Below are 17,017 nucleotides of genomic sequence, written 5' to 3'. Positions count from 1 at the left end.
AAAGGAATAAAAAAAGGCAGAGTCAGGGAAAGAAAGGGACTCCACTTGGCAATATGCAACATCTGTTTTTGTTTTTTGTTTTTTTCCCGAGACAGGGTTTCTCTGCAGCTTTAGAGCCTGTCCTGGAACTAGCTCTTGTAGACCAGGCTGGTCTCGAACTCACAGAGATCCGCCTGCCTCTGCCTCCCGAGTGCTGCACCATCACCGCCTGGCTCAGCATCCATCTTTTAAAAAATGTCCTCGATGCCTCTTATGTAAGAGGTGCTGGCTTCACATCTCTCAGGAATGCTGTACCCAGTCTCTGTTTCCTCATCACAACTCCCTGCTCCAGTTAACACTCCTGTCCTCACTTTTCATGGGCTGGGATCCTAAGAATAAAGCCCTGTGGTAGCAGCTTTAAGTGTGAACTAAGTGTGAATCTTCAGGGCAAACTCCTGATTCATGATCAATCCTCACCAGGGGTTCTCTCTTTTTTAAGGACTTTATTTTATGTGTATGGATGTTTGCCTGCATGTATGTATGTGCACTGTGTGCATATAGTGCCCATGGGTGGGTGGGGAGTCAGAAGATGGCATCAGATCCCCCAGAACTGGAGTGTCACGTGGTTGTGGGTCACTGGGCAGGTGCTGGAATTGAACCAGGGTCCTCTGGAAGAGCAGCAGGAGATCTTAACCACTGAGACATCTTGTTGGCCCCACCAGATTTCTGACACCCTCAAAAAGAATGCCGCTGGTACACAAAGCCTGCAGGGCCATATTCTAGATCCACATACACGAAGCCATGTATGCTGGAGAGACTGCTCAGGCGGTAAAGGGTTCACATGCCGTGAAAGCACGAGGACCGCGGTTCAATCCCGGCACACATGCTGAAAGCCACGTGTGGTGCACATGCCTGTAACCCTGGCTCTGGGAGGCAGTTCCTGGGACTGTCCAGCCAGGAGCTTAGCCTAAGCGGAGTGTCCCAGATCCGAGTGAGAGGTTGTCTCAAAAGACCAAGGTGGGCAGTGCCTCGGGGATGACGCTGGAGGCTAGCCGCTGGTCAGTCTCCACAAGTACCTGCACACACATCAACACACACACACACATGAAAGTTGTAAGGGGCTGAGCGTGTAACTCAGTAGTGTGATGGTCTGGCATGCATGAAGCTGCATAAACTGAACAGGGAGGCACACACTGGTAATCCCAGCACTCAGGAGGTGGCGGCAGGAGGGTCAAGGTCATCCTCAAATACATCACAATTTCAAGGTCAGCCTGAGCTAAATGGGACCCTGTCTCCAAAAGCTGTGTGTGTGTGTGTGTGTAAACTATGGACAGGGAGCAGACAAGTTCACAAGTATACAGGGTGACTCAGAAATGCGTACATGGCTCACAGCACACAGCACCGGTTCACCTATCAGATAGCCGGAGGTTGGGGTCAAGCTCCAAACAGAAACTCTATGTGTCTGAGTGTGCGCCCCACACAGCCAACCTGATATAGGACTGTGCAGACACAAAAGCAGGCACACGAATCTAAGTGGACACATTTCCTGGCAGTCACTGTCCCTCTTACCCGCTGGGACATCAGTTCCAGGCCATACTTGCCCAAACTGTGTTCTGGACACTTTCTGAAACTATGCCCGCACACAGATGATTCCAAATTGGACAGCCATCGTCCTGACCTGACACAAAGCCAGCAGGAGTGGAGCCTGACACAGGCAGGGGAGCCTGCAATGCTGGCAGCTTAGGGTAAAGGCACCTACTTGGACAAGGTGATAGCCAACAATCAGAAGCACACAATAGGGTCCAGTATTTCCTGGAGGGCTCAGCTCGGATGCAAACAAACTGTCATCCCATATGGAGAAATAGATCCCCATTTCAAGGGAACAGAAGCACAGAGGAAAGTAAAGGGGGGCAATCAAATCATGAAATACAATATAAAGACCCCACCTACAACCTTCCGCTCCTACACTCCATTCGGGAACTGCACAGGACTCTAACATAACAAATACCTGGAAATGAGGACAAACAGTATGGTTCTGGCAAGAACTCCCACCGGGCATTTAGGAAAAACGGCTTTTTAAAGGGACGACATTGGGGGCACTGGGGAAAGCTCAGAGTCAGCTCCAGCATCTCCCTCCACTTGACTGCACTTCAGTAAATCTTCTCTTTCAGGTGAGTCCTCTGGTGTGTAATGAAGTTGGAGCTATTGCTGAAGCCCTTGCCACAGTCGGGGCATTTGTAGGGCTTCTCTCCGGTGTGAATTCGCTGGTGTATAATGAGCACGGAATTCCAGCTGAAGCCTTTCCCGCACTCAGGACACCTATACGGCTTATCTCCCAAGTGGGCTCTTTGGTGCATCACCAGAATGGAGCCCCGGCTGAAGCGCTTGCCGCACATGGGGCACGTATAGGGCTTCTCACCCGTGTGCGTCCGCTGGTGCACCACCAGCTGCGAGCGCTGGCTGAAGCCCTTCCCACAGTCGCCGCATTTGTAGGGCTTCTCCCCGGTGTGGATCCGCTGGTGCTTGATGAGGTTGGAACTCCAGCTGAAGCTCTCCCCGCACGTAAGGCACTCGTAGGGCTTCTCGCCCGTGTGCACGCCCTGGTGCGCGATCAGGCTGGAGCTCTGGCTGAAGCTCTTCCCGCACACCCCGCACTTGTAGGGCTTCTCCACCATGTGCGTTCGCCGGTGCGTGGCCAGGTTGGAGCTGCGGCTGAAGCTTTTGCCGCACTCGCTGCACCGATAGGGTTTTTCTCCCGTGTGCGTTCTCCGGTGGGTGATGAGCGCGGAGCTCTGGCTGAACCTCTGTCCGCAGTCGGTGCATTTGTATGGTTTCTCTCCGGTGTGGATTCTCTGGTGTCGAATCAGGTTGGAGTTGTAACTGAAGCTTTCGCCGCATTCCTTACACGCATAGGGTTTCTCTCCGGTGTGGATTCCCTGGTGAGTATTAAGGCTGGACCGGTTGCCAAAGCTCTTCCCACACTCGGGGCACGAGTACGGCTTTTCGCCCGTGTGCGTGCGCTGGTGCGCGATGAGGTTGGGGCTCCGGCTGAAGCTCTTGCCACACTCGGCACACTGGAAAGGCTTCTCGCCCGTGTGGATCCTCTGGTGGGTGATCAGGTTTGCACTCCTGCTAAAGCTCTTCCCGCAGTCCCTGCATTTGTAAGGCTTCTCTCCGGTGTGTGTCGTTTGGTGCCTGCTGAAGTTTGAACCGTCGCTGAAGCTCTTCCCACATTCTTCACACTTATAGTATTTCTCCCCTGTGTGGGTCCGCTCGTGGGTGATGAGGTGGGATTTCCGGCTGAAAGTTTTCCCACACTGAGGGCATTCATAAGGCTTCTCACCCAGGTAGGTGCCCTGAAGGCCTATGAGCTGGCCAACTTCCCTTCCTCGGGAAGGTACATCCCTGTGGTCCTTGCTGGGGGCATTTCCCTGGGTGCCCCCAGAACCATAGTCCCTCTCAAAGTCGCTCTCCCCATCGGATTGCTGACCACGTTCCCCTCTGGGTATTTTCAAGAACATCCCCTGTGATTCCACATCCTCAAACATGTCTTGACTTGAGTTTTCTCCATTCTCACTCTGTATCTCAAAGTCTGAAATAAAGGAAAACACACAATGTCCGGTCAATTTTCCATGATGATGAGAAAAAGAAGCCAAAGAAGAAAGTTAAAGCGCAGGGGCAGCAGACTGGCTCAACGGTGCTGGCTGCCAAGTCTGATGAGCTGAGTTTTGATATATGGGACCCACACGGTGGAAGAGAGAACCAACTCCTGCAAGTTGTCCTCCGGCCTCCACACATATGATAACACACACGCACCCTTTTAAATGAAAGTAAAGAGGACCGGGAGATGCCTTAGTTGGTAACCTGGCAAGCATGAGACCTGACCTTGACTCCCAGAACCCACATAGAACATAGTTTGGTGGTGTGTGCTTGTAATTTCCATGCTGAGGAAGCAGGGACACTGATACCTAGGATTTGCTGGCCAGCCAGACCAGCCTATATGGCAAGTTCCAAGTTGGTGAGATTCTGTTTCAATAGGTAGATAGACAGACAGAGACAGACAGACAGACACACACACACACACACACGTACATAGACATGGGGCTGGAGAGATGGCTCTCTTCCAGAGAGCCAGGGCTCAATTCCTCTTCCAGGGCCAGCATTCACATGGTGACTAAGAACTGTATCTCCAGTTTCAGAGAACCTGACACTCCCTTAAGCTTCTATGGGTGCTGCTTGCATGTGGTGCACAGACAGACAGACAAAACACCCATACACATAAATAAAATAATTTAAAAACATGGGCAATGTCTAAGGACCACCACTTGAGATTGTCCTCTGCCTTCCACATGTACACTTGTGCATCTGTGAACACACACACACACACACACACACACACACACACACACACACAAATGAACACATATACAATGGCTACAAAATTCTCAAATAACAGAAGCCAGGTTGGGGGCTAGGAGTAATGTCCAGCAATAGAGCATTTGCTAGGTATGTGAGAGGTTTTGGGGTCAATTTTTTTCATTTTTTATTTTTTAAAACTTTTTTTAAAGATTTATTTATTTATTATGTATACAACATTCCTTCCATGTATGCTTGCATGCCAGAAGAGGGCACCAAATCTCATTATAGATGGCTGTGAGCCACCATGTGGTTGCTGGGAATTGAACTCAGGACCTCTGGAAGAGCAGGCAGTGCTCTTAACCACTGAGCCATCTCTCCAGCCCCCTTCATTTTTCATTTTAATTTATTCTTATCTTTTATGCATTTGTGTTTGTCAGATCCCCTGGACCTGGAGTTAAAGACAGTTGTGAGCTGCCATGTGGGTTCTGAGAATTGAATCTGGGTCCTGATTTCTAACAAACAACCAAACCCAACAAGCCCTAGGGATCTCCCTGTCTCCACCCGCCTCAGTGCTGGGATCATAATTATGCACCACCATGCCTGGCCTTTTTTGTGTGTATGCGCACGCGCGTGCGAGTGTGTGAGAAGGCCTGCACATGACACTGCCCATGTATAAAGGTCAGAAGACAACTTTCAAGGTTCAGTTCTCACCTTCCACCTTATTGAGGCATGGTCTCTCCCATCTGCTGCCCTGAATGCCCCAGGCTAGCTGGCCTGTGAACCTCTGAATGATTTTCCTGTCTCTGCTTCCCGTTTTTCTACAGGAGTGCTAGGAGGACAGACACAGGAGTGCTAGGAGGACAGACACAGGAGTGCTAGGAGGACAGACACAGGCCACTGCATTTGGCCTTTTTGCAAGGGTTCCAGGACCAGATGCAAATCATCAAGCTTGCTTTTACCTGATGAGCCACATTACCTACCCATGCCTAGCTTTAGAGGTCTCACTCTGTAGTTCTGGCTGGCCTGGAACCCAGAGATCCACCTGTCTCTGCCTCCCAAGCGCTGGGATTAAAGGTGTGCACCAACATACTTAGCTTCATGTCTGGCTTTTTAAATTGGGTGCTGGGGATCAAACTGGGGTCCTCATACTTGTGCGGCAAGCACTGTCCTGACTGACCCATCTCTCTGGTCCCTAGACCAGACAGGCATGCATTCTGTATTCTTTCAAGTTTCTCTTCTCATTGTTTCTTTTTAATTGTAATTTCTTTGTGCTCCATTTTTATAAAGTATCCCTATTCCTTTGTAGAGTTCTGAATACAGAAATAAATCAATAATTTTATTGATAAAGATGATAGCCTAATTATTTCTAAGACCCAACGTTAGACCTCTTGAGAAAGCAGTGAAGACAATTAGTGAAATGGCCCTGTGAGGTCTAGCCACATTTCTACTATCCAGACTAATAAGTGGCTACTTAAGGTGAGGTGGCCGACCCTGTGACTGAGAGCCTACGTGTGCAAACCCCACACTCAGGCCTCTGGGTTCCAGCCCTGCTTTTATTTCACTTCCAAAGGAAGCTGGGAGAAAGAGCAGAGCTCTAGCTGTTGTTCTCATTGTTCTCGTGAGATGAGACAGTCCAGGGTGAAGGCAGAGGATGGCTCTGAACTCCTGATCCCCTTGCTCCACCTCTTCGGAAGTACTGGAGATTATAGGTCTGTGTGGTAGTTTGTATAGTGCCAGGGATAGGCTCCCAGGGCCTCCTGCACTCATCTATCTATCATCTATCTATCTATCTATCTATCTATCTATCTATCTATCTATCTATCTATCTATCATCTATCTATCTATCATCTATCTATCTATCTATCTATCTATCTATCTATCTATCTATCATCTATCTATCTATCTACCTACCTACCTACCAATATAGATATACCCATGTAAAGGGAGGAGAGAGTCTACTCCACAAAGTTGTCCTCTGATCTTCACACATGTGTTATAACATACACAAATAATAAAAATAATAAAAATTTGTAAATGTATGTGTGTGCCTGACAAGTTTATGCATACTATGTACGTTGAAGTGCCTGTGGAGCCAGAAGAGGGCATCAGATCCTCTAAAACTAGAGTTCAGGGAGTTGTGAGCCAGGCTATGTGGGTGCTGGAAATTGAACCCCAGTCTCTACAAAAGCAGCAAATACTCTTAATCACTGAGCCATCTCTCCAGTGCCACTTCTTTCTTCTCACAGAGATCCACTTGCCTCTGCCTCCTAAGTGCTGGGATTAAAGGCATGCACCAAGCTCAGCCCCCTTATTTATTTATTTATTTATTTGGGTTTTTCAAGACAGGATTTCTCAGTGTAGCCTTGGCTGTCCTGGAACTTGCTCTGTAGACCAGGCTGGCCTTGAACTCACAGAGATCCGCCTGCCTCTGCCTCCTGAGTGCCAGGATCAAAGGTGTAAGCCACCACTGCTCAGCTATTATAATATTTTTTAGAAAGACAATAGTTACTGGCTTGGGCACAACTCAGAGGTAGGGTGTTAGCTTAGTACACACAACTCTAGGCTTAAGCCCTAGCACTAAAGAGAGCACACTGAGGTAGGAGCCAGCTATTTGTGGGTAGTAAGGAAAAAGACCCCATGGTGAAAACTACAGTGACCACATATATTACAATGGAAACAGATGTGAGGGTAAAACCTGTGAGGTTGGGGACACTGAGGAAGTGAGGAGAACAGGACTAAAAGGAAGCAGGTGACAGGGACTTCAGGAAGCTCAGGCACAAAGTCAATGTTCAGACTCACACCTGAGTGCCACAGCGTTTGGGAACTGGGTAAGCCGGGCTGGCTTCTTTGGTTCAGAGAAGCTGTGTGTGTGTGTGTGGGGGGGGGTACAACAATCACACAGAAAGTTGTTCACACAGAACATGAAGCCACTTCTGTCAAGCAGAGAAGCCTTTCATCCAAACACAGAGCGGGGACTTAAGACTGAGAAAAGTGGCATTTACCAATAAAAACAGTAAATGAAAGCACTGGCTCAGGGAAGGAAGAGAAAGGAGAGTGTGGGAAGAGACAGTGACAGGTGAAAGGGAAGCAGGACGGGGGCAAGGGGCGAAGTAGAGGTGGAACAGAAAAGGCACAGGAGAAAAAGCAAAAGGAGAAAAAGCAATCGATACGTTGGAAATGAAGCTATGCAAAGATCCAAGCGCATGATAGAACCCTAGTAAAAGAAGAACCAGTAAACATGTTCTTTGAGTTCTCAAGAAGAAACTAGAACAAACAAACACAACCAACTCTTTTTTTTTTCCAGCAGGGTTTGCTGGAGATGGCATCCAGGGCCTTGCGCATGCGAGGTGAGTTCTCCACAATGCACTAAAGCCCCCACCCCAGAACAAATTCTGAAACATTTCATCTATAGGAGGTGGCTATGTAGCTCGGTGGGAGAATGAGCATTTAGTGCTATGAGGCCTTGGACTCAACTCCAGCAGCAACCTCTAAAAGAACGAGGAGTGGGGTCACAGGGAGAGGAGGGGAGAGGAGGAGAGAGAAAACAGCTAAAACTGAGGTTGGGCCAAGGTGGGATGGTAGATCCATTGGCTGCTTCATCTGTAACACTTGTGGGTTCAAAAGAAAATATTTAAAAGTGGAAAATCACTGCAAAGGGTAGTTCAAACCCCTTATTTAAGGTTTTGACTAAGATTACTCTTATCCATGTCAGTATTTAGGAAGAGATAAGTTACATTCACTAAACTCTTTGTATTTTTCCATGCCTAGCTTTTTTGAGTTTCTCATTTATTGGTTGTGGAGTGGGATTTACACTTTTAACAGGTTTGATACTGCTGGACCAGGGGACAAACACTGCACTGATGGTCTGAAGACCTTGCCTGGAACTCACTATATAGTCCACTCTGCCCTTGAATTTGTGATCCTCCTATAATCCCCAGCGTGGGGATTATAGGTGTGTGCTGTCAGGTGCGGCCAATATCAAGCATGTATCAATTTTGAGACTAATAATTCGCATTTCCTTCCCCATGATATCTATCAGCATGATTTAGGGTGATGGGATACCATGAGGCCAATTCATCTGTCAAGAGAGGATTATCTCCCCTTCCAATCTGATGAGACAACTACCTTGGCCCAGGGGGATGTAGTCATGGCATGAGTTCACTGGTCTCCTCGATCCTACAGGTCTTTCTCTGTCTCATCATCTCACAGAAAGATGGGTGAATTCTGGGCCGGCAGTTGGAGCAGTTAAGAGACAAAGGATCCCCAATTTATACCAAGCATTATTGGAACCAAAAATTGGGCCATAGATTTGATAAATGACTCCTAGCCTCAGGTATGAAACACGTGGAATAATTTAACTGCCAACTATTGGAATGTGAAATGTTTGGCCAGTTTTGGGAGGGGACCAGGTGATGGGCTGTACCCCCAGGGTCTCAAGTATGCTAGGTCCCACGAAGTGCTTATGTGGTTTAGGCTGACCTCTAACCTTGAACTGTCCTGCTCTGCCTGAATGCTAAGGTTTCAGAAGTGTGCCACCAAACCTAGCTCCCTAGAACTGGAGTTACAAAGGGTTGTGAGCCATCTGATGTGGGTGCTGGGAACCAAACTTAGGTCTTCAGCAAGGGCAATAGTGCTTTTAATCACTGAGCCATCTTTTCAGCCAAAAGACAGATCTTTTATTTTCTTTTATTTTTATTTCATATGCATTAGTGTTTTGCTTGCATGTATGTCTGTGTGAGAATGTAACATCCCCTGGAACTGGAGTTATAGACAGTTGTGAACTGCCATGTGGTTCTAGGAACTAAATTCAGGTCCTCTGGAAGAGCAGTCAGTGTTCTTAACCACTGAGCCATCTCTCGAGCCCCCAAAAGACAAATATTTTAAAATCATGTTTTTTTTGTTTTTTTTGTTTTTTTCTGGAAAATCTGAGTCTCATTCACCAAAGCCTTTGAAGGAGGAAACACAAACACACAGAGGCAGTGGTGGCACGTGCCTTAATCCCAGCACTTGGGTGACTGCATTCAAGGCCAGTCTGGTCTACAAAGAGAGTTCCAGGACAGCCAGGGCTACACAGAGAAACCCTGTCTCAAAAAGCACCTCCCCCCACAAACATATATACACACACATTCTGTTTTTTACATCAATAACCTGTAACAGTTAAAGAAGTTAACTTCTGATTTGTATAAGTGGTCTTTGGATAGGTCCTCAGTAGACTGAGACATGCATCAAACAAGGACAGTGTGGTCACTCAGCAAGCCCCAAGTCACTTGAGAGATAGTCTCCCCAGGAGCAGTGATCAGTCTGCATGTGAGTATGTGCGCTATGTGCATACCTGTGTCCCAGAGAAGACAGGAGGGTACCAGAGCCCCTGGAACTGGAGTTATGGATGTTTGTAAACTGTCATCTGGGTGTTGGCAACCAAACTCGGTCCTCTGCAGGAGCAGTAAGTGCTCTTAACTGCCGGGCGTCTCCTCAGCCTTGTACTCTGAGGTTTGATCATTCAGCCTCCCTGTCTTGATTTCCATCAAGGGACACTGTAACCCACACAGCCAGCTATTCAGCTTGAGAGGTTTTCACTGTCTTCCCCAACCAATGCGGATTCTCCACAACTCAGATTCCAGCTCCAACCTTGTCTGCTCAAGGAAGTGTCGTCTCACACCTGTGGCTGGTCTAGAGGGCACCAGATGAAAGGAGACCCAACAAATGATACTTAGGCCACATAGGGACCATGTCCTTGAGTCTCTCTGATTTGAGAAGTGGGAAAAACACTTCAAAACTCATAAAGATGCTACTTTAAAATATCTTTATTGATACATGTTATATACTCACTGGGTTTGCTGAGCCTGAATGAGGGAGCTTCTGGGAATGAAAACACTGTAGGCTAAGAGAGCTCCTTCATGAAGCTAAGCTGCCTGGCTTGCCCATTGGCCTGAGAATTTCCCTAATGGATGTCCTACTAATCCTTCAGAGAGTCAGAAGTATCCCTAGCTATGCTTTGCCAGGCTTGAACTTGACCCAATTTTGTTTTTGTTTTACAGAATCAAAGCTTAGGGGTTAGAAAGGTAGTTCAGTGGTTAAGAGCTCAGACTGCTCTGGCAGTAGACTTGAGTTGGATTTCCAGCACCACCCATGTCAGGAGGCTCACAACCACCTGTAACTCCTCTAGAGTAACTCCATGGGCAACTGCCCTCATCTATACACACCTCTGTACAAACTCTTGTATCTGAAAATATAAACATGTCTTTATAATCAAAGCTTAACCAGGCAGTCAGGAGGCAGAGGCAGGTGGATCTCTGAGCTTAAAGCCAGCCTGGTCTACAGAGTGAGTTCCAGGACAGCCAGGGCTACATAGAGAAACCCTGTCTTGAAAAAAAAAAAGTTGAGCTTGGAGAGATGGCTCAGTGGTTAAGAGCACTGACTGCTCTTCCGGAGGTCCTGAGTTCAATTCCCAGTCACCACATGATGGCTCACAACCACCTATAATGAGATCTGGTGCCCTCTTCTGGCCTGAACGCAGGATAAAAGTTTCCTATATTAATTCCAACAATACTGACTGAGTATTATTGAGAAGGAACCATGAAGAGGAAAAAGAAGAGAGGACAAGGTCGCTGGCCTTCGGGAATTTTGTTAAGTTCCTAAAAGAAACAAGAAGAGCATATAAATAATAATAATAATAAAAAGATTGGTAAAAAGTCAAGACTGAGGCAGGAGAATGAGGAGTTCAAGTCAGCCCTGGTTAGACACAAGATACAGCAAGGCTTCATCTCAAAACAGAAAGCCAGCAAATAACAAAAGTTCAAAGAGACTGCAAATGTCCTGAAGGAGGAGGAGGTCACTTGGTTAGGCAGGCAAGGGCGGAAGCCTGGAGAGTTTCAAGCGGGCGGCTCTGGGAGATGCGGAGGAGCTCGGGTGACAGGGAAGAGGCTAGAAGGAGGTTTAGTCTAGAGGCGAGGACTGCAAAAATTCAGCCAAGAAATCCGAAAGTCTGATTTAGAGTGGAGCAGGATACAACACCCACAGGAGACACGGACAGACAGAGGCGAGCTTTGCATGCAAACTCTTATCACTAGAAGTATGGCTTTAACTGGAATTACAGGACACTTCAGCCGTGAACACCCAGAGATGCCTCTTAGTCAACTATTAAACAATGACTAACCAGGCCTTGAAATGCCCTTTCCTGGGTAAATACACCCTAAGACCTTCATCTTAACAAACAGAATAAAGGCTGGCTGGTGAGGGTAGGGCAAATGTTCGAGAAGGAATGAAGGAAAGTGTAGATATTCCTGTGAGGAAGAAAGGCACACATGTTCTCCAATGAAGACCAACAGAGATGATCTTAAGGCAGAAGTCAGGGGTGATGCCCTTCCCTGGTTCCCCAGGCTGGGGGGGGGACCCCATCCTAGATGAGCAGTGAAAGAGTGAAGACGCCATGAAGCCGACGGCAAGTGCTGCGATCAGTCAGATACAGCCGAGAAATGGCATCCATCCGTGATGTCCGCGTGAACTTGCTGAGCTTCCTGTCTGTCCAGTGACAACCCCACTCACCTTACAAGATGTGCCATATGTGAGTACCATACAAGGTGCCCAGTACAGGGCTGGGCACAGTCAATCCTCGAAGTCAGGACCTTTTCCCTGAGGACAGACTTACCCATATTTCTCAGTCCTTGGCTAAGGTCACGCCCTCTGCCCTAACCTACCTTCTCCCATCCTTTCCCTTGCCAGTCTACCCAGTCCACTAGACTGGATGGCATGAGTCACCATCTTAGTCATGATTGGAACCTCTTGCTTGCAGTGCCTCACTAGGAATCATCATGTGATGAGATGATTAGGAACACGGGTCTTGGGCTGCAGGGATGGTTTAGCAGTTAAGAACACTAACGGCTCTTCCAGAGGACCCTGGTTCAATTGCCAGCACCCACATGGCAGCTCACAACTGTCTGCAGCTCCAGTTCTTGGGAACCTGAGACCCTTGCACAGGCATATATGCAGGCAAAAACACCAATGCACATTTTAAAAAAAAAAAAGGAACACAGATTTTGGTTTTTACGTCATACCAGTTGCATGATCTTAAAGTGTCACCTACTCTGATGACAATAATCCACTTATCTTCCAGGAGGGTGGCCATTTATACGAGTTTTGTATATGAGATGCTAAGCAGACTGTGGATCTGAAGAAAGAACTCCAAAAATGCTATTATATTATACTTCTTTCTCACACGTCAAGTCCAATCTTGTCCTAAATCACTATGGTCTCTCCTCCTCCTCCTGACCCCATCTCTGCACATCCCATGAACAGGCTGCTTCCTTGCTGTTCTCTAGCGCACCCAATCTAATCAAACCTACATCCTGTTGCCAAACTCAGCTTCCTCTCATGCTCCACAGGCCCTGGTTCAAGAACCTGCGAAGGCCAATGACGTTTAATTCAAACTCCATCTGTTTTCCCTTCCCCCAAACTCCCACCACTTCCTAAAAACACACTTTCCAATCGGCAAGCCTGCCTCCCTGTCACCTGAAGAAACCTTCCTCGGCTCTTCCACTTCAGAGCCTTGGCTGAACACAGCTCCTCTCAGCTGCCACAGCTTCCTCCTCGCCCTGTGACTTCCCAAATTCTACTCTGTTCTGCATCCTCCTAGGCATGGTCCACGGCTTCTGATGTGGCCTGTCCTCTACCTACTCCTTTCTAAACTCAAGGACTTCATGAGCACAAAGCAGCCACACCCTACGGGTGCTGACATGGTCCTAGGGGAAAGGCAGAAGTGAAGTAAATACTTGGTAACCAAATGAGCACAGTTTACAGCCCAGAGCCAAATGCAAACACAATAGCTGAATGGAGGAAGGATCCAGAATTTATTACTAACACAGCAGACAAATATAGAAACCACTGTAAGGACCTTGTCTGGAATTACCTTTTGTTTTTTTCTTTCTTTCTCCAGATGATATCTATTCTATATACAGACACCTAGCTTGCAATCCTCCTGCCTCAATTCTGAGTACTAGAATAACAGGTGGGCCCCTCCATGCCTGACCAAAAACTAATTTTTAAGGGTCTAACGATAACTTCATAAAACAGAAAGTCCAGACAGTTTACTCGTTGTTTATCATGGCTTCATTCAATGACCACTTAGGAAAAAATTGCATTTTTCTAATTGCTGGAACTACGTGAATGCTTACAGACAACTGAAAGGACCAAGGGGTCACTTTTGTGCTGACGCCTGCAAACCAACAGAGACTTTCTGTTCCTCTTAAGGGAAGACTGTCTTATTCTTGAGGCATAGGCAGGCCAGATCTCTGTAAATCTGAAGCCAGCTTGGTCTACACAGGGAGTTCAGGCCAGCCAGGGCTACATAATGAGACCCTATCTTAAAAATAAAACAACAACAACCAAAAAAAAAAAAAAAACAAAAACCAAACAAACCAAAAATCCACCACTTTCTCTCTATACAAGGGAAATTAAAAATCACAAGCACAAAACTAGCTTCCAGATAACCTCTGCCACTCTAGGCAAGCATTTTGTTTACCATTGAACTTTATGCCAGATCACCCCAAGATCTCAATCAGCTTCCCAGCCTACCGCATAAAGAAGTCAAAGTTCTGCTTAGTATGCAAATGAAGTTCCAAGAACAGCCCTCCAAGCCCCTCATACTGAAATTCTGGAGCTACCACTGCACACAGTGAGGGTATTAAAAAAAAAAAAAAAAAGCTAAAATCTTGCTGAATGCCACAGACAGCAGGGAGAGACAAGTGCCATCCTCTGTGTGAAGACCAGTTGCCCGTGCAAACATTACACCGCTCCACCTCGGGAGGCTCCCGCCCCCTCCCTATGAGGTTCTTCATCTTACCCCTGTTTCGAAAAGTCTGGGTCAAGTCTTCCACCAGGGCCACAGCCTCCTCGCTGCTCTCAGGCCGATGCTCCTGCAGCCAGGCCTGAATTTCCCTTGGCAGCACGGTTAGCATCTGCTCCTTAGTGTGTACCTCTGGCCTCAGCCAGCGCCGACAGAGCTCCCGAAATCGGATAAGCGCACCCTGAGGTCCCCCGGCTGCACCCTCCTCCGGGAGGCTGCCCTTTCCAGCACTCTGGGGAAAGGGCTCAGACTCAGGGCCATCCTCCTGCAGCACGGCTTCCTGAACCCAGGAATCATCCTCCAGGATCATGGTGGTGACCTCTGCCTGCTCATCTTCCTCTTCTTGAGGTACTTGAACCAAAGGGCTGAGGGGAGTGGTAACTGCTGGCTCTTCAGCTGCCATTGTCCAGCTTCCTGGATGACCAGGCTTCAAGCCTTACACCTGTCTCCAGGCAGGCTCTCAGAGAAGGCTTTTCCACGCTCAACCAAAAACGCTGCTGAGAAACAAGACAGAGAACCAGAATCACTAAGGATGCTATCCTACGGCCACCTAACTCATAGCAGCAGCCTTACATTCAAAACCAACAGAGGCTTGCTACCTTACTCCTGAAAACTGAGACTCTCACTGCAAAAGAAATAACGCATACACAGATAATAACACAGTTCCGTTCTTTACAGAAGGCCAAAGAATGAGAGGTAGGAAAGCAACGTTCCAGGTGAGGGAAACAGAACTAATATAGCCTGCCCTAAGTCAGTCCAGACGATGTCAACAGAGGTCAGTCATTCAACCTCTGTGACCATTTAATAAATAGATGATAACACTCATCCTTATCACATGGGACATCTTACTGATTAGCAATGGAGCATATGTCAATGCGTTCCCCACTTCCTGAGGAAAAGGCATTCCTGCTATATTTCAAAGGAAGTGGTCAGGGAACAGGTTCCAGGAATCTCAGGGATTCTGGAATCTGTTAATGCTCAAGCCCCTATAGAAAATGGTGTATTGTATATTTTCAGTCATCTCTAGACAACATATACAAGCGTAATTACTATGTAAACAGTTGTTACACTGTACAGCTCGGGAATAATAACAAGAAAAAGTCCCTACAGGTTCAGTTCAGATATTGTTTTTGTTTCTGAAGCAAGGTCTCACTACATAGCCAGATGGCCTTGAACTCCTCATCTTCCTGCCCTGCCTCCAGAGAACTGAGATACTGTGCCCGTCACTTAGGATTTACCAAATTAAAAACTATTTAAATATTATGAAAGTAATGATATTTATTTTTAAAAATCATTACAGCAGCCTGGCGGTGGTAGTGCACACCTTTAACCCCGGCACTCAGGAGGCAGACGTAGACGAATCTGTGAGTTCCAGGCCAGCCTGGTCTATAGAGCAAGTTCCAGGACAGCTAGGGTTGTTACACAGAGACACCCCCCATCGAAAAACCAAAAAAAGAATAAAAAAGAAAAAAAATCATTACACCATGGATTCAGATAACATGCCTTCCCACCCTAATGAAAATAACAAAAGTAAAAACCGAACAGCAATAAAAGAACAACAAACTGGTGCTTCAATTTGTCCAAATGACTACGTGAGAAACAAATACATCGGAATTCTTCCCTGGCAGCACCTGTACACTGAACCTAGACAGCCCATTCGCTAAAGCGGGAGCCGACACGCCCCCTCGGAACCTCAGTTTCCCCATCCGGACAAGGAGGAGGCTCGGCGGGATGTGATCGAGCATCCCTTCCCAGTGCAAAGCTGCGTTTCTGGGATGCGTGTGCGCGGGACTCTGGCAAGAACAGAACTCCGCGGGCCCGGAGGAACCGAGATGCAGAGCTGAGCCCCGAGCCGCCGGGCGCGGACACCCACGCCCCTCCCCCAAGCTGCCCTCAACTGGCTCCAGGCCCGCGCGTCTCTCTGACTGTTTCCCGAGGGGCGCGCGGCTCCAGACCTGCCTCTCACGCTGGCCTCTTCAGGGACCAGATCCTGTTCCCTCAGTCGCTCCGCGCGCAAAAGCACCCCTCAGTCCGGCCCGGCCCCTCTGGAGTCACCTCAGCACAAGCCCGTGGGGTACGGAGAACAATGGACGGGAGAGGCCCGCCCACCCCCTCGCCCATTGGCTGCTCAGGACAGTCCCTGGAAACTCTGCTCCGCTACTGGTGGAGGCAGCGTCCAGCTGGGCAGTGGGCGGGAAGTTGGGCCCGAGGCATTGTGGGAAATGTAGTCCGCTCAGCTACAAGTCAAACCCAGCACCACAGCTCACCAAGGGTTTGATAGCCGTAGGCAAAGCCTTAGGATGGGAAAAATCCGCGGACTAGAGTCAGCTTTCTAAAGTCGCCTAAGGCTTTTACCTGAGACAGATAGTTTCAATTCTCTAAAGCCTGCGTGCGTTTGTCAATAAAAAAAATGGAAGCTGGGTGGATTTATCACTCTTTTTTCGGCGGAAAATTGTGTGGCAAATGATATTGTTGAGCCTCCGACTGTCAAAGGCTGACTCTGAGCAGGGAAAAAATCTGCGCAGGTACAGTTCCTCAGGCCCAAGCCCGCAGATGTCCCCGCGGTTGGCCGCTACGCACAGGCACGGGTGTTGCACACCCCTTTGTTTTCACACGTGATATTCCTGCGTCTGCGTGAAAGCCTCGCCCTGCTCGCTCTGCTTTGGCGCTCCACTCTTCCACAGCCTCCTCCTTGGAGCTTGCCTTAGTGTAAGGGAGGAGGTCAACTCTGGGGAGGGGATGACCCCCAGCCCCACCTAAAGCAGGACATAAAGAACAATAGGGGATAGTGGTCTCTTCAGAGGCAGCCCAGGGCCCCCCAAAAGGATGTAAAGAAAC

General features: G+C 48.0%; 1 protein-coding gene across 2 annotated transcripts; it reads right to left on the bottom strand.

Moving 5' to 3' along the window:
• Window positions 1-1,287: 1,287 nt before the first annotated feature.
• On the bottom strand, window positions 1,288-16,258 carry Zscan2 (zinc finger and SCAN domain containing 2). Of its 2 annotated transcripts, none has more exons than XM_038313867.1 (3): window positions 16,135-16,258; window positions 14,177-14,676; window positions 1,288-3,571 (listed from the first exon to the last, which is right to left on the bottom strand). In XM_038313867.1, the coding sequence occupies exons 2-3, from the start codon at window positions 14,580-14,582 to the stop codon at window positions 2,130-2,132; spliced, it is 1,848 nt and encodes a 615-aa protein (XP_038169795.1). In that variant the 5' UTR covers window positions 14,583-14,676; window positions 16,135-16,258; the 3' UTR covers window positions 1,288-2,129. The 2 variants fall into 2 exon arrangements, with proteins under 2 accessions (XP_038169795.1, XP_038169796.1); XM_038313868.1 differs by having other exon boundaries at window positions 14,177-14,673; window positions 16,135-16,245.
• Between the last annotated feature and the right edge of the window lie 759 nt (window positions 16,259-17,017).

Source organism: Arvicola amphibius, chromosome 12 (genome assembly GCF_903992535.2).
Source record: "Arvicola amphibius chromosome 12, mArvAmp1.2, whole genome shotgun sequence".
Lineage (NCBI taxonomy): Eukaryota > Metazoa > Chordata > Mammalia > Rodentia > Cricetidae > Arvicola > Arvicola amphibius.
This window is presented reverse-complemented; position numbering and strand designations above follow the sequence as displayed.